At 34.4% G+C, this 18,749-nt stretch overlaps 1 protein-coding gene across 1 annotated transcript in view; it reads left to right on the top strand.

Annotated features, from left to right (window-relative positions):
• The window catches only part of LOC108030712 (odorant receptor 42a), a 105,590-nt gene extending 93,222 nt beyond the window's left edge, over window positions 1-12,368 (top strand). Inside the window, exons 2-3 of the mRNA XM_044091361.2 lie at window positions 11,838-12,195; window positions 12,247-12,368. Coding sequence (XP_043947296.1) covers window positions 11,838-12,195; window positions 12,247-12,333 — 445 coding nt within the window. The 3' untranslated portion in view covers window positions 12,334-12,368. The remainder of the gene's footprint in view (window positions 1-11,837; window positions 12,196-12,246) is intronic.
• The last annotated feature ends 6,381 nt before the right edge of the window (window positions 12,369-18,749 follow it).

The raw sequence follows: 18,749 nt of genomic DNA on the forward strand, positions 1-18,749 counted from the left end.
AATTATTAAAGGATTCAATAATTCCCTAACTGCCCAGCATATGCATAAAAGTCTTCCTTCAATATAGCAGCCCTCGAAACTAGTTTTGTTTCTCCTTTTTTTGCCACTTTTTGAGTGCACTTTTACCTATAAAACTCTAATTTGTTTAGTTAGCTCGGACTGCTTCTGCAAGAGCTCAATGATCTTTTCGGATAACATTTTTATAATTTATTTCCTTATTTTATTTAAGATTAAGTTAAGTAAATTTAGGAATAATTTATTTCTAACTTATCTGAATTTTTCTGGTCACTGTTATGCCGCTGTAGAATTCGATAGGGTGAGCGGTACTTGATGTCGAAGATATTGGTTCCTTGCTGTTTGAAGTCGGTGATGCCGGCGATGCTTGTGATGCTTGCTGCTGAAGTCGTCTTTCTGTGGTTGTGGGTTTTCTTTTCTTCTTTTTAGAGTTGTCTTTGTCTTTGGGATGTAATTTTTGTTGTTGTTTTGTTAGAAGGTTTTTGTATTTTATATTAATTTTCAGCATTGTAGGTACTTTATTTAGCTTAGCTCTTTGTCTTTTAGCATTTGTAGGCACTTTTTCTATATTAATCCAACTTATTGAATATTTTAGAAATTTGTTATTTCACTTGCGTCTATTCTTTCTTGATTTTAACAAGTGTTAATTTGTTGGCACTTTTCACAAATTATTTTTTATGCCTCAAACACGCCTTAAAAACAAAAATTTTTATTTTTAGTTTATTAAAAAAAAAACGCAATTTTTATGTTTTAGTGATTTAAAAAACAAAAAAGACTCTTTATATACCTTTATGCTTTTTTTTTTGTTCAACACTTTTGTCTCTTTTTACTGGTTGGGGAAAACAAAAGTGTGAATCTGTGTACAACCTGTACCTACAAGTGTCTAGCACTTGACATAATCTTTAAGGGGCAAAATATCTCTGGGTCTCTTACCACTAGTGGGGGAAAACTGCAGAGTAGTATGGCCAATTGTTTCGTAAGAAACAAAGGCTCGAATGACCAAAATGAAAGGGATTCCTGTAATAAGGAAAACAACATGTATTCTGCCATAAGCTTGCAGTACTGTTCTTTAAGATTTAGATTTTTTATTTGTTTTTTCTGCAAGTTCAAAAATCTTCCCGTGGCTTGGCCTTTAGATTCCCCTAAGGTTTGCTCTTCCTTGAAAGTCATCTTCACAATATATCGTCCTGAAGAGTCTATGTGTGTTGTTTTCGTGAAATTTTCTCCACATATTTCGGACTCTAAATCCTCTTTGCTTTCTTCTTCCGATTCCCAGAATCTTTTCAAGTCCTTGCACTCTATCGTGGTCGCCACTAATCTCAGTATAATTTTTGTTTTTGGTAACTTAGGTATTTGTGAAGCTTCCTCTGATATTATTGTAATCTGAGTCAATCAGCGCTCTGAGATTTTGTCAAAGCCTCCACTAGCTGATTTTACATGAACCAATGCTGTGGCCAATAGGGCTTGTTCCGACGTCCTACACGTATTCACTTTTTCGTTATTATTATTAATGTGAAGAAGCGTGTGATGCGGTTTTGTGCAGTTCAAGCAAAGAATTTCATTCGTGCACTTTTTAGGGCTTGAATGCTTCAGACACTTTAAACAAATGTGTCTTTTTTTACCCAGTCACGTGTCTTTTTTACCCACTACTTTTTTTCGGCTGGTTCCAAACCCTTAAATGTAATGGGTGTTTTTTTAGAGGTACATAACTTTAAGTTGCAATAAAACAACGATGGATTATTCGATTGACATAATTTTTTTTTTATTCGAAAGATAATCTTGTGGCATTACATTTTAAACAGCCGATATAACACTGTGTTATATTATGGGTTGGTAGATTTTGAAACTCGTTTTCTCATAGGTTTATTATCCTGTGGAAAAGAGGAAATGGAGCTGAGTATTTGCTCTAAAAACTCCATGACATCAGAAAGTTCCTGAACTCCTTTTGTCTTTTTCACGTGGCTCTTATACAACTTTAGAGAATCCTTATTAAATGTTCGAAGTATTATGTGGGCAAAAACTGCATCCACGTCTTCGGATTATTGTGCCTTTGATTTTTTAAGATAAAATGATTCATGAATCGTGTCAATAAATGCTTTAATTTGCTTATTGGATTTCAAATTTAAATTGGTTAAATCCATAAGCCTAATTTTTCTTCTGTTCTCATACCGCTTGGTTAGCAACTTCATAGTTATCCCCAGTGCCTAGCTGTAAATGGGAAACCACGTTCTTGGCTTCTCCTTTTAATACTGGTTTGAGATAAGTAAATTTAATGGACGTAGTTAGGTTCTCTCTTTTATGAATGAGTTCCATAAACAGCTCATTACAGATCCCATTCCTTGGAATACCAAAGAAAAAGGGGTATCTTTATTTTTGGCAGCTTAGGTAATTCCTCTTCCATTACAGTTATAGATTCCTTAACAGGATTTGTTTCCTTACTAAGTCCTTTATCTATAGCATCTATAATGTTTTTAACATGGAATTCCAATTCCCTAACCAATCTTTCGAATTCCCTGCTTTCAAAACAACTTCTTACATCCTGAACTAAACTAAAAGTTTTAGCTTTTTATTTTTTCTAACTACAAGAAAAAAGAGATCGCTATTTAAATTATTAAAGGATTCAATAATTCCCTAACTGCCCAGCATATGCATAAAAGTCTTCCTTCAATATAGCAGCCCTCGAAACTAGTTTTGTTTCTCCTTTTTTTGCCACTTTTTGAGTGCACTTTTACCTATAAAACTCTAATTTGTTTAGTTAGCTCGGACTGCTTCTGCAAGAGCTCAATGATCTTTTCGGATAACATTTTTATAATTTATATCCTTATTTTATTTAAGATTAAGTTAAGTAAATTTAGGAATAATTTATTTCTAACTTATCTGAATTTTTCTGGTCACTGTTATGCCGCTGTAGAATTCGATAGGGTGAGCGGTACTTGATGTCGAAGATATTGGTTCCTTGCTGTTTGAAGTCGGTGATGCCGGCGATGCTTGTGATGCTTGCTGCTGAAGTCGTTTTTCTGTGGTTGTGGGTTTTCTTTTCTTCTTTTTAGAGTTGTCTTTGTCTTTGGGATGTAATTTTTGTTGTTGTTTTGTTAGAAGGTTTTTGTATTTTATATTAATTTTCAGCATTGTAGGCACTTTATTTAGCTTAGCTCTTTGTCTTTTAGCATTTGTAGGCACTTTTTCTATATTAATCCAACTTATTGAATATTTTAGAAATTTGTTATTTCACTTGCGTCTATTCTTTCTTGATTTTAACAAGTGTTAATTTTTTGGCTCTTTTCACGAATTATTTTTTATGCCTCAAACACGCCTTCAAAACAAAAAATTTTTATTTTTAGTTTATTAAAAAAAACGCAATTTTTATGGTTTAGTGATATAAAAAACAAAAAAGATAATATATCTTTATGCTTCTTTTTTTGTTCAACACTTTTGTCTCTTTTTAGCTCGGACTGCTTCTGCAAGAGCTCAATTTATCTTTTCGGATAACATTTTTATAATTTATATCCTTATTTTATTTAAGATTAAGTTAAGTAAATTTAGGAATAATTTATTTCTAACTTTTCTGAATTTTTCTGGATACTGTTATGCCGCTGTAGAAGTCGATGGGGTGAGCGGTACTTGATGTCGAAGATGTTGGTTCCTCGTTGTTTGAAGTCGGTGATGCCGGCGATGCTTGTGATGATTGCTGCTGAAGTCGTCTTTCTGTGGTTGTGGGTCTTCTGGTTGGGGAAAACAAAAGTGTGAATCTGTGTACAACCTGTACCTACAAGTGTCTAGCACTTTACATAATCTTTAAGGGGCAAAATATCTCTGAGGTTCTTACCACTGGTGGGGGAAAACTGCAGAGTAGTCTGGCCAATTGTTCCGTAAGAAACAAAGGCTCGAATGACCAAAATGAAAGGGATTCCTGTAATAAGGAAAACAACCTTTACGTTTGAGTTCTGTATAAAAAGTGATTTTATTTTTATAAGTCTTTGCATACGTAACTAACCTGAAATTCTTATCTTATCTATGGTTTACGCAGAGATCACATATTTTTGCCTGAGCGGGAGCCTAATCACCGCCTCCCGTAAGGCGACCCGTTGTACAGTGTGAGAACTATATTTATGGTCAGGCTCAAGTGGCCTGTACTTAAGATTACAATTGTTCGGCACTGCACCCTTGTAGGCTTAAAGTTACAGATCATTATTTACGGCTCTAGACAGATTTACATATTGACATTGTCAGAGCTCGTAAAATCATAAATTTATGACAATTAGTGTTCTTCTTGAACAGGCACTTTAAAATGGTCGGAATATGTTTGTATCATGGTTTTGAGACTTAATGTAGATTTTTTCCAGCCACAGCTGTGCACAGACTGGATCTCTCAACAAGGCAATGCTTTATGCCATAAAGGATGAAACCCTTCAAAAATTTAAAGGACTTGGATCAGATATTTCTTCCATGTTCAGCTCCGTTGACATAAGAAATTTTATAATAGGCATTGCATTTTATAATAATGTGGAGAATTTTTGAATGCTCTATTTCAGTGTGCACAGCTTGCATGTAAATATCTAAAAGTAATCGTACAGCTTCATGTACTATTTATTGAGTTGGACATTCTTATATGTTATACAACTAAAAAAAATACTGACCACAGGTAAATTGTGAAATAAACTAACACATGGACGAAAAATAGAAGCGTAGGTCAAAGAGGAGACCCGAAAAATTTTTTATTAACGAAGCGCACCGACTATACATACATGAAGAAATAAAAACCTACAGTAATCGTCAGATTGTTTCGAGTAATAAGTCAATCGAAAGGAATATCAAAAACCAAAAAAAAAAATGTATACCAAGACCTTAAAAAGATCGATTGGTGTGGCAAAAATGTTGAAAAAGTGTAAAACGTAAAACATAGTTTTATTCTCAGTAAAAATAAGCATCGAATGACACCTTAAATCGGATGCTCCGTTCAACAGTAATACGCAAAACCAGTACGCTTAAGCCGTTTGTGGGCGTTAAAGTGGGCGTGACACATTTATGTCAGTCGATAGGTATTGATTAGACAAACACATTTCAGTTGAAATTTTGTTTCTATCATAAAAACTGTAGGCGCTACAGATTTTCGCAATTTGCGTTAGAGTGGGCGTGGCACACCGCGCTGCGTAGGAAGCCCAGGAATCTGCATGCCAAGATTGAGTGTTCTAGCTCTTATAGTTTCCGAGATCTCAGTGTTTATACGGACGGACGGACAAATGGACAGATCCTGACCATGAATATATTGTTGTAATGCGAACACTCAGTTTTTGCTTTCAATTATGAAATAAACGTTTTTAATCTATCCTTATGAACTGTTTGTTTTTTGTTCATATTATTCGTTATTATAATGTTATTTCTTTCTCCTATTCCGTTACCTTATACGGACCGGTATATTGATAATCTAACTTATGACCTCTTTTATTTCTTAAAAGGACTTGATCACCTACTGATATATCTATGTTGTTTACTTTCTGGTCATATTGTATTTAATTATTTTTCTTATTTTCTTTTATCATTACTCTAGCTCTTTTGTATGCTACTTCCAATCTATATTTACTTCCCTTAGAATATTCATCTATGTTATATATGGGTTCTATATTTTCTATACTATTAAATTGTTTTGGTAAATTATTTGTTTTACCAAACACTAGCTCGTACGAGCAATAATTATGTGCCATTAAAGGGTCCGTGTTAAAACAAAAAGCGAACTATTGATGCCATACGTCCCAATCAGTTTTATCAATCGTTCTATATGAGCGTATGTATTCATTGAAAGTTCTATGACTTCGTTCTTTTGTTTCTACTGTCTGGTGGTGGTGTGTCGTAGATGTTATATTTTCAATTTTAAGTATTTGCACAGATCATTTAAAATTGAATTCTTATATTCGGTACCCATGTCCGTAATGAACGTCTTCATTGGACCGTACTTCAGAATAAATGATTCAAAACTTGCTTTTGCGACAGTGTTCGCGTTTTTATTTGGAACTGGTATGGCAACTAAATATTTAGTTAGTTTAGTTGCCTTTTTCTGATTTTGGTAATGGACCAATAGTGTCCACCATCACTCTGTCGAAAGCATTTATAGGCGTATCATTTATTATCAATAGAGTCTTATTGTGCTTAGTTATTTTAGCTTCTGTGCATTTCTCACATTTTCGTATGTATTAAGTAATATCTCGAGTCATACCTTTCCAAAAATAATGTCTTTTGACCTTGGCCAAGGTTTTTGTAATGCCAGTATGACCTCCTTGTATTGGATCATCATGTAATTTAGACAGTGTTGCTTCTTTCTCGTTTTGTTTTTCTATAAGGATCACCCGGTTGAGTAGCGCTACTCTCAATGATTTCAATATATAATTGCCCATAATTTTTATATTATTGAAAGATGTTCAAAGTCAATGATACAAATATACAAATCGCTAACATCATATCTTGCTATAATTTTCTTTCCGTGCTTAAACAAACACATTTTGTTATTTACATGCAAGGTCACTACTTTACGTACTTCATCATTATTAATGACTTCATATACGTTGGGCTTAGAAGCTTTCTCTATAAATTGCGTAGGCAATTCTATTTGTTTGTTTTCCGCGCTGAATTTATGTCTATTTTGATATCTTGTAGTGACTTTCTTTATATTTCCAGTAATGTTTTGTAGATCTTTAATGGTTATTCTTAATAACGCATCAGCTACATAATTGTCTTTTCCCTTTAAATATTCGACTGCAAAGTCGTATTCTTCTAGTTCGAGCCTCATACGTGTCGGTTTAGAACTGGGATTGGTCATTGAGAAAAGGTATATTAAAGGCCTATGGTCTGTTCTTATTAAGAAATGTTTTCCATATATATATTGGGTTGAAATGTAACATCGCCCAATGAATTGCAGCTAATTCCTGCTCAGTAGTACATTTGTTACTTTCACCTTTTGTAAATGCTCTTGATGCATATGCAATGGGAAGTTGGAGACCATTATGGTTTTGAGTTAAAACCGCTCCACATGCTTGCTTACTTGCATCTGTTATTATACAGAATTCTTTAGTGAAATCTGGATATTGTAGCAAGGTAGGTTCCATAAGTTTTGTTTTTAAGTATTGACATGCATTCTCACACTCATCCGTCCATTTAAAAGGAACATTCTTTTTACATAATCTTGTTATGTGCAGTGAATAGTCGGCGAAATTTTTTATAAAACGTCTATAATAGTTACAGAATGCTACGAAACGTCTAGCACTGTCCGCGTCGTGAGCAACGGGGTAGTTCATAATGACATCGTATTTCTTGTCATCTGGAAGTATTCCTTTATCAATGCATTTATGACCTAGAAAAGTCACTTCATGCATAAAAAACGAACATTTTTCTGGATGTAACTTTAAGTTGTATTTCCTGCATTTCTCAAAAACGTCTGTTAAGTTCTAAGGCATATGTTTTTCGGAACAAGCGATTACTATTAAGTCATCCATATAAAGAAATGCTTGAGAAGGTTCTAGACCAGAAAACGCAATAGTCATCATTCTCTGAAACGAATTAGGAGCTATTTTTAATCCGAAGGGTAATCGCGTGAAGCGATATGAGCCGTTGCTCGTTGAAAAAGACGTTATATCTCTTGAACCTTTTTCTAGTTCAATTTGATGGAATCCTGACATTAAGTCAAGACATGAAAAGTATTTTGCTCGACCTAGTTGGTCTAAAATATCATCAATTCTAGATAATGGGAATTTATCGGATAGTAATTTTTTATTAATCTGGCGGTAGTCAATTACTAATCGCCATTTCTTTACATTTGACCCGGGGATGATTTCTTAGGAACAAGTAACAATGGGCTATTATATTCGGATACTGACGTAAGTACCATGCTGAATTTCCTGATTTGGAATTAATACACTGTCTCCTTTTGAATTTTCCGAATGACTTCCGAATACAGAAGTATTGAATTATTTCCAGAACTATGAGCTATTGGTACATTAATTGGAAATTTTAAATTATTGGGTCTAATTACGAGCTAATTTTTTGTCTAATTGACAATTGTATTTTTTAAAAATCGTGTGGAATTATGTATTTAGTTGTCCGTATCTCTATAGAAACTAAACCTTTGGATGTCTATGACGTAATCATCTTGGATGTTTTGGAAGTTATCCGAAGTTTCTTTTAAACTGGAAATGTCTGCACCCATGTCTATTAAAAAGATAAGTTCTTTCCCAGTAGCTACATTGAAAAATGAAACGAATATATTCTGGCTGAGATTAATGGTGTGAGCTCTGACTTCTTTTATTGTTGAGTATTTAAAGGGCTTTGGAGTTTTCCGATGTGTTTTGGTTATTACTTTGGGTTATACTTACATTGCTTTGGCTTTTGCCATTGTAGCCTCGGTTTGAGTTACCACCGCCTCCATAGTTTCCTCTATATTGGCCTCGTCCTCTATTGTTATTTTGGTAATTGTTGTTATAGTTATTGTTGTTGTAGTTATTGTGGTTGTTGTTATTGTGATTACCACGAAAATTACCTCTACAATTTCCACGTCCGCGATTTGAGCCGCGCTGTGGATAATTCTTACAATATAGGACGGTGTTTGACTAGCCAGTTGTTTCAGTGCAACTATTGACAAATTTGGAAACGGCTTCGTTCATAGTATTAAATGTGCCAGCTTGCATGATAAGTTTTACCTTATCGATTTTACAATTTTTAGTCATTGCTTTGACTGCATGCTGAGTGGAATAACTTCTGGCTAACTCGAGGGGTAAGCCATCTGTTATATATGCACCTTCTAAAGATTTTGTCATCTGCTCAACCTCTTGTGTGTACTGGTGGGCAGTTTTATTGCGTTGCTGTAGGTTAATCAGTTTCGCCTTTGGCGTTGCTTTTTAATCTTGAAATGACTTCTGTTATTGTTGTTTCATTTCCGATTAAATTTCTGGCGACACCTTTTAGCTTTGTTTTTATTATGGAAACTGCTAATTGTTCGTGCTCGCCTTTTATTGATTCTATTATTTGTAATGCATCAATAAAACTTGTTAAGTTTTCAGCTTTACCATCGAAAACTGGTATAAGCTTGGATGCTGTATTAATAAAATCAATATTGGATTGTGCCATTGTTACATTACTTCCTATTTTACTTTATCTTATGCTTGAACTATCATCAGAATCTGTAGAATTATCCAGATTATTTAAATCTTGCTCTTCTATTTAAGGATTTGTTTCTGAAGGTTTTCCGATTCTATTTGGTCAATGTCAGTTTCTTTTGTTGATTCCGGTTTATCACCAATGAACAATAAAATGAGATAACGTTAGTGATTTTTGTATATGGGGGGAGTTTGCTCAGCCTGTTCGGCTGACACTGTAAAATGCTCTGATCGCTTCGGCGGCACAGCGGCCATGAAGGAGAGCGCTGCGATAGCCGATCCCAAATTAGCAAACAAAACAATGTTGATCAGGGTGAAGGCCAGCACCAATCATTCTATTTTTATACCATTTTTTATACATCTATATGGTAGAGTAATCCGATTATTATTAATTTGATTTCAAAATTCTTAAAAACATGAAAAATTATATTCCCAATATTATAAGATAATATGTCAAAAAGCCCCAAAGCTAGAATTTGTTTCATATTATCTTATATATAGTCGTCCGATTTTATAAAATTTAACTCAAAATTTAGAATTGGTTTTCCATGCAAACGATGTAATATGTTAAAAAAAACACCATTGATATTAGTACATTTTTTAGATTATTCCTATGGGAGCTATAAGATAAAGTTGTCTCATCCATCCGGTTCCGACATATATACTACATGCAAAAGTTCGACGACTTTTGAAAATGTTTCAGACCGTTAGCTTTAAAACTGAAAGACAAGTTTGCGTAGAAATGGAAGGGCAGACGGATATAGCTAAATTGACCTGTCTAGTGATGCAGATCAAGAATATATATACCGTATGGAGTCGGAAACGTCTCCTTTGCTGCGTTGATAGCTTCTGACTGAAATCATAATACCCTCTGCAAGGGTATTACAAGAGAAAACCCTACCGACGAGTGACTTGACTATCAGGTATCCGTTAATGAGCTTTAAAATTGAATATTAATAGTGCTTTATGTTGAGATAACCGCAGTAAATATAACCCGTAAGAAACTTTTAAAAAGATACAAAAACTCATTTTTTACGTCTACGTATTTTTATTTTCGGTGCTCAAGTCACTGCGTTCATCCGGAAAGACGGACATGGCTATTCCTTATTGAGTCAAAAATTCTTCCTTCTACCTATTAGATCCTTTCTGACGAATTTAATATATTTTGGTTTCTACGGGTAACGTTTGATGTTAAATGACGATTAAAAATAATTCATGAACGCAACGTTTTAAAATTTGACGGCACACTGCCCTCAAACTATAGCCACAATAAAATGATCTCTCTGATATAATCATTACAAAAAAATCTGTTTAATATATGTTTTAATGCCACAGAATCTAGTGTAAACGGTTGCTGCTCGTTCAAACCTATCTTTGGAAAAATAAAGGGAATTTCTTGTTTTTCAATAAAAGTATCAAACAAATTTACAATATAGGTAGATTATTATAATATTTAAGTAAAATATCACTTTGGACGGGAGACCACTTAGTGACAAATCGCAATGGAAGTGTTTCAGAGGAGCCAACTAAATATAGCCGAAAATTGACAAGAAGAAACGCAATAGTTGATCGTTTCGTCTATAAGTTACCCGTTACTTAACTTTTAAATTGAAAATTGATAAGGCTCAATTTTTGTTAAGATGACTTTTTAAAAACAAAAAACACTTGAAAAATTCCCAAAAAAATCGGGAATCGTAGACTCATAGAAAAGCGGAAGGAGTTACAGCGGTATTGACGATTTTGGTCTTGTTACTGCCTTTTATTGTTTTTCAATACTGAACTTTATTCTCTCTCTATTGTGCCAATATGAACAGTATACGGCGGATTGGGGATAACCTTAGGAGTATTCTGTGTTAATTGTATAAAAATTAAGGTGGTAACATTGGTGGTTGTTAAAATGATTAATGAAAAGCGGTTCAATCCAGAAACGGAACCACTGGATAATAAACCATGATATATAAATAAATAGCTCTTTCCAGCACTTAAATTGTTAGAATCGTACCTTTAGGTTATCAGTAAAAAAATAGAATATCGTCATTATATCTCAACCAGATGATATAAGTAAAAAGTGTAAAACGCAAAAACGTATATTTACTTTGAAGGTAATTACTGGAGTAACTCGTATCTAATAGTCAAAGCACCTTACTCACTCTTAATAAATAAATAAGGCAGATACATATAGTTTAAGCTCTATCTATGAGCTATTGCAAAAACTAAAAGTATTGAATACCAAGAATTAAACAAAATCAATTTGCGTGGGAGAAAGAGCTTTTAAAGTGTAAATGTGAAAATGTAGAATATTTTAGCTTTAATAGTTCACAGTTACAGATGTTTTCCGCCTAACTAGGGAGTTTTTTTCAAAAGTAGTAAAACTAAAATTTTTTATATTGAGCTGTTTAACACTGTTTTCAGGACTCTTAAATAACTTTTTGAAACAACCTGACAATTTAAAAAACAAAATATAATTTTCATTTTGAAAATTCACCCAAAATCATGTACGGATCATCCGATGTTAACAAAGGCTAAAAACCGGTGGTGTTTTTCCGCATTGGCCCTAACAGAACAAATTTTCTAAGATTCCACTTTACGCTCTTTCTCCGAAACCAATTATTTTTTTTAAAGCCTCTAACATTTGATCATATTTAAAGCTAACTTTTTATTTTTTGTGCAAAAAATTCACAGATTTGTCAACTGCCTGCGCCCTGTGATATCTGGAACCATATTTGTGCAATTTCTGGTAGTAGGATTGGTGCTGGGCTTCACCCTAATCAACATTGTCTTGTTTGCTAATTTGGGATCGGCTATCGCAGCGCTCTCCTTCATGGCCGCTGTGCTTCTGGAGACGACGCCCTTTTGTATACTGTGCAACTATCTTACAGAAGACTGCTATAAACTGTCAGATGCCCTTTTCCATTCCAATTGGATACAGGGGCAAAGGCGCTACAAAAGCACTCTCCTGTTTTTCCTACAGAAACTTCAACAGCCGATAACATTTATGGCCATGGAAGTATTTCCGATATCTGTGGGAACAAACATCAGTGTAAGCGTCTAGGTACTTCCACTTACTGTAATTTAATTGACTATTTTGCAGGTCACAAAGTTTTCGTTCTCTGTGTTTACTCTCGTAAAGCAAATGAATATTGCTGAGAAAATGGCGAAATCTAATAAGGACGAGTAATCAAAGGACGTTTCAACGTTTAAAGGGTTATGTACAATTGCAATTTTTTATAAAATTTTATATTTTTTGTACTTAAAGTTGCTCAACATGACAGCACCCAACAAATACCAAGTACCCATTAGCACCCACAGAGGATGAGAATGGCTGACTAGCACTAACTTAATGGTACACTGAGCCGCCGAAGCGGTCAGAGCATTTTACAGGCTGAGCAAACTCCCCCCATATACAAAAATCACTGATGTTTTCTCATTTTATTGTTCATTACATTAAAATTCCACGTTTCAAGAAGAATATAAGCATGTACCAATTTACGAACAAATCAGTTATCAACGCATCTTTCCGGTTCTACTTTGGGAATCTGCATCGCCCAAGAACATCGTTCACCCAAGTTGGATTATACTTCATCCGAGTATACAATACTCATTGCTTCATCAGTCTGCAAAAATATTCTTGTTTCCCAAGCGTTTGGCCAACTTCATTCCTTAAATCACAAATTCGAACCTAAATCGGTTCTAAAAATCCAATATGTTCAACGACGCCACCAAGATGGGTATTACTTACGCAAGCTAAGCCTATTGAACGATTTCTGGCAGCACTTGTGTGACTTTACCCGAGTATCATTACCCTCTAGAGATGAGTATCCCTTAAGGCTAATAGATTTAAAGGAGCTAGTAGAGATATATCAGCAAGTATTTAAATATAACCCAAATGATGCAACGAGTTAGAGTCATCGAATTGTCCCACCAGCTATAAAAAGACACCTGGAGGTCCAATGAGTAATATTGGGGCAGGCCCATAATGAACTCGATAATACGCCTGGGGCAGAGGCATCCGCAAAATAAGAAGAAAGCCCATTCGAGAGCTTATATGATGAATTTATAGAACCTTGCTTCGAGAAAAGAACGCTCCAATGAGTTTTCATATCAGACAATTTAACCAACAGGCAACTGCACTAGAAAATTCAGGAAAAATACACCAACGGAAATATTCATGGCGCTGATTAAGCGCCGCGCATGCTTGCTGAACATAATAAGCGCACAACATAGAACAACGCTCCGCTACCTATCAGTCACTACGAAGAGAGCTGCATGATTTTTCGCTTATGGTCACATCACTTTAGGGCGTGTAGCCGTTTTCAGGAAATGTAAGTAGAGTAGAAGCACGCCAAAATTGTTTGTCTACAGCTCATAAGGTTAAAAACTGTGGATCACAGGCCACTTGACAAGTCTGCAAACAACGGCATAATTTACTTTTAAATAAATGACGGTCTAGCAAGCCAGTGTCCGGCGTAGTAACCACCGCAGGATACGAGGTGGTGTTCTGCTTGCGACCATCAGGCTATCAAAACAGGGGGAAACCTAGAGTTGGAGATATCCTATACCTTAAGGAAATATCGTCACAAATAACAAAAGCCACTTGTTTAATACAAACGCTCTCGTTATATTCATAAGATTTTAAAATATTATTAAATGTGCTTATTATTCCCCTAGGTATTACAAGACAACTGTTATAAAGATCGTAATACTTGAGCTAAACATAGGGGCTGGTCTGTATTCCCGTTTAATGACCGGCGAACCCATAGGCATAACTCTTGTTTATGTTATCACAGGTTTTCTTACCCAAACAAATTTTATCTAAAATGGAAATCAACCATGTTCGTATATTGAAAAAGGCGAAGTCTTGGAGGTCCGAACCATTCTTATGAGTCAACTTAGGATGAAAATCGGGTTAATGATAACCAAGTTGATCTGGGTGATTGAGAATAGAGATTTCTCCCGATGAATAAGGTTTTTATTTAACGAATATCATGAAATAATAGAGTTTGAAGTTGTTAAAAAAAAGGCAAGAACTAGCGACGATGGTTCGTCGAGAACGAACCGCCAACAATAATTTATCCTTCAGTTCTGAGCTTAAATTGAAGAAATTAAAATGTTCAGTTTCTAGTCAGTATCGGCTTTAAACCACCTTAAAACCGTATTTCGTCTTATCATATATAAAATTAAAATTAACATGATTATAAATCATAAAAAAAAGGCTGCGCGATAAAAATTAAGGCCTTTTATTTCAGAATGATTTATATTCATTTCTTTTAATTAATTTCTTATTTATAACTTTTATAATTTAATACTGTGCTAATATTTTGTCATCTGTTTTTATAGTGCAACCGGATACGATAGTTAAAATTGGTTCATAACTTTCCGATTTAATAGTGTGATGGGCTTCATCACACTCATCCGGTAGATCTGTAGATCTCTAATTTTTGTGGAAAATTATTTAATTGTTTTTTTTAGTATTTTTATACCCGTTACTCGTGAAGTAAAAGGGTTTATGAGATTCGTCAGAAAGTATGTAAAAGGCAGAAGAAAGCGTTTCCGACTCCATAAAGTATATATTGTAGTATGCACATATATTGAATAACTACTGTACTAAGAGTACTTGAAGCAAACACACTGTAATACTTTGTTGCAATGCTTTTATAAACAAAGGCCCGGTCAAAAACCTAAGTGGCCGAAACATGAGTCGATCGGCGACATCGACATGAGTCGAAAGTGCAAGTGTCAGCATTCTGTTGCACACGCCGGCCGCTCAACCAAACTCAAGTACATATAATACGCGCTCCAGCTAAAGAGAGCATAATTAAATACACTAGTATATATATGATATACATAGCCGTCTCTCTGCCGTCCAACTGTAGGCAGCGCAGCTACGAGACTTAGGCTTACTTAGAACCTAAGAAGAATTGTAAAATCAGACACAACTTGACGTTGGTAGCGGCACTAATGCTGCTCCAGCCTTCTGAATAAAGACCTAAAAAGGAAACTACAAAAACTGAGTGTTCTCATTACAACATGGCGACCGTGACAGGACTCAGGATGTAAACTTGAAGAACATCAAGGACATCGAAGGAACGCAAGAGAAAAAACCAGAAAAAGGACGAAAATACAAAAATTATAGCAGCAGACAACGAAAAATAAAAAATCGCAGTTAGTAGAGTGTGCTAAACGCAGTGGTGTGGTAAAAACATTAAAAGCCAGAAGGGCTGAAGTACTGAAGCAACTAAATAGCGGATGTAAATTAGATTTTAACAATTCGTTAAAACTAAGTGAATTAAGTGAAAGAAAAAATCAAACCACAACCACACACACATCCCTACTCTGCAATTAAAAGTCTTGCTAAAGCTAATCTCAAATTACCTCCGCCACAAAAGAAGGGAATACCCAAGTTAATGAAGAAGTGCCCAAACGACTGCGAGGGACCTCTGAGCTCGCCCCATTGCGAGTACACCTGTGCAGCCAGCACCGGTGCCCCAACATAGAAGAGCATTGAGGAAGTGCAGCCTGTGCAGCCAGCTTCGGCCACGAGACCAAGGAGAAGTAAACCGACAGTGCTACCAAGAGCGTAAAATTTTTTTTTTCCTTGCACTGCGTTGCAAAAATTTTTTTAATTGCACTGCGATGCATATTTTTTCATTTATTTCATAAAAACTAATGTTAAAATTGAGCGACATAAAAGTTGCCCGATTAGAGTATGGCCTGAAAACCATACACAAAAAGGGCAGGAAATACTATGTCAAACATAATAATAATGATTCAAAAAAAAAAAAAAAAAACAAAGACAAATCAAAAATTATTCATATAAAACTAGCTGTTAATGAATAACATTAACAACATTTACGAATTAGTTCAAAAATCTAAAGTATTTATTTTGACAGACCAAGATATATATTAAGAATTCCAACGCCAAAGATGGGTTTAATTCAAAAACAGTGGATTCCACTGCAAATGTTATTAATAAGGTAGAGTCAAATAACATTGACTTAGAATTAATCCATACTTTGTTAATAATAATTGTTGTCATAATGTGCGCAAATTGTTTTTATAAACTTTATAAATTGCATATTAAATGTCTTAAAAAAAAATATGAGCCAGGCAAATGATCTTAAAAAAAAAATTTCATTGGCACAAACAACATTAATATAAAAATATTGATTTAATCAAATTTAAAAGAAAATTGAAGAAAATGGAATTAAATAAAAATAAATAAAATACTAATAAATTAATAAAAAATGGCTACTCTAAAAGCAAGTAGAGACACATATGATAGGGACATTCATTTTAAAGAAAGAATTTTGCAATTAGTTGCACCAACTTCAGTAAGCATTTATGAATTAGAAAATTTATATACTGAAACATTTAATTTAGATGCCTCTCCACTAATTCATTGCACAAGCACTCAAAAGGGAATTGTCCTATCCACCATTCCAGGGGTACAAGTTAGATCAGTAGTAGACAAACACCCATTACTAGGTAGAACGATAGTAATGATGGTCTTTAAGACATAATTCATTCCCACAATATAATGGAATGGAATGAATTATATAAGCAGATTAATAACATAAAAGCTGACTTTGATAAATCATATAAGTAACTTACTCAAAACAGGCCAATTCAAAAAAATACCATTAAAAAACATGTGGAAATTCTGGTAAAATGCCTTAATGAAGCACGAATACTAATATATGGCCAGAGGGAAAGATTAAATCAAGATCATTGGTCCCAAGTATCCATATTTTTGATCAGGCTACGATCTAATTTAATATCAATGAAACAAAAGTTTATGTTGGACATATCAGTACCGACTATACTTCACACTTCCCTAGTAATTGAAACTGGTGATAAACCGGAATCAACAAAAGAAACTGACATTGACCAAATAGAATCGGAAAACCTTCAGAAACAAATCCTTAAATAGAAGAGCAAGATTTAAATAATCTGGATAATTCTACAGATTCTGATGATAGTTCAAGCATAAGATAAAGTAAAATAGGAAGTAATGTAACAATGGCACAATTGATTTTATTAATACAGCATCCAAGCTTATACCAGTTTTCGATGGTAAAGCTGAAAACTTAACAAGTTTTATTGATGCATTACAAATAATAGAATCAATAAAAGGCGAGCACGAACAATTAGCAGTTTCCATTATAAAAAACAAAGCTAAAAGGTGTCGCCAGAAATTTAATCGGAAATGAAACAACAATAACAGAAGTCATTTCAAGATTAAAAAGCAACGTCAAAGGCGAAACTGATTAGCCTACAGCAACGCAATAAACCCACCAGTACACACAAGAGGTTGAGCAGATGACAAAATCTTTAGAAGGTGCATATATAACAGATGGCTTACCCCTCGAGTTAGCCAGAAGTTATTCCACTCAGCATGCAGTCAAAGCAACGACTAAAAATTTTAAAATCAATAAGGTATAACTTATCATGCAAGCTGGCACATTTAATACTATAAACGAAGCCGTTTCCAAATTTGTCAATAGTTGCACTGAAACAACTGGACAGTCAAGCACCGTCCTATATTTTAAGAATTATCCACAGCGCGGCTCAAATCGCGGACGTGGAAATTGTAGAGGTAATTTTCGTGGTAATCACAATAACAACAACCACAATAACTACAACAACAATAACTATAACAACAATTACCAAAATATCAATAGAGGACGAGGCCAATATAGAGGAAACTATGGAGGCGGTGGTAACTCAAACCGAGGCTACAATGGCAAAAGCCAAAGCAACGTAAGTATACTGGGAACGAACTTATCTTTTAATAGACATGGGTGCAGACATTTCCAGTTTAAAAGAAACTTCGGATAACTTCCAAAACATCCAAGATGATTACGTCATAGACATCCAAAGGTTTAGTTTTTATAGAGATACGGACAACTAAATACATAATTCCACACGATTTTTAAAAATACAACTGTCAATTAGACAAAAAATTAGCTCCTAATTAGACCCAATAATTTAAAATATCCAATTAATGTACCAATAGCTCATAGCTCTGGAAATAATTCAACACTTCTGTATTCGGAAGTTATTCGGAAAATTGAACTTAATTCAAAAGGAGACAGTGTGTTAATTCCAAATCAGGAAATTCAGCATGGTATTTACGTCAGTATCCGAATTGTTACTTGTTCCTAAGAAATCATCCCCGGGTCAAATGTAAAGAAATGGCGATTAATTACTAATCAATTACTACCGCCGATAAATTCCCATTACCTAGAATTGATGATATTTTAGATCAACTAGGTCGAGCAAAATACTTTTCATGTCTTGACTTAATGTCAGGATTTCATCAAATTGAACTAGAAAAAGGTTCAAGAGATATAACGTCTTTTTCAACGAGCAACGGCTCATATCGCTTCACGCGATTACCCTTCGGATTAAAAATAGCTCCTAATTCGTTTCAGAGAATGATGACTATTGCGTTTTCTGGTCTAGAACCTTCTCAAGCATTTCTTTATATGGATGACTTAATAGTAATCGCTTGTTCCGAAAAACATATGCCTTAGAACTTAACAGACGTTTTTGAGAAATGCAGGAAATACAACTTAAAGTTACATCCAGAAA

This window comes from Drosophila biarmipes, unplaced genomic scaffold, assembly GCF_025231255.1.
Source record: "Drosophila biarmipes strain raj3 unplaced genomic scaffold, RU_DBia_V1.1 ptg000015l, whole genome shotgun sequence".
In the NCBI taxonomy this organism is placed as follows: Eukaryota; Metazoa; Arthropoda; class Insecta; order Diptera; family Drosophilidae; genus Drosophila; species Drosophila biarmipes.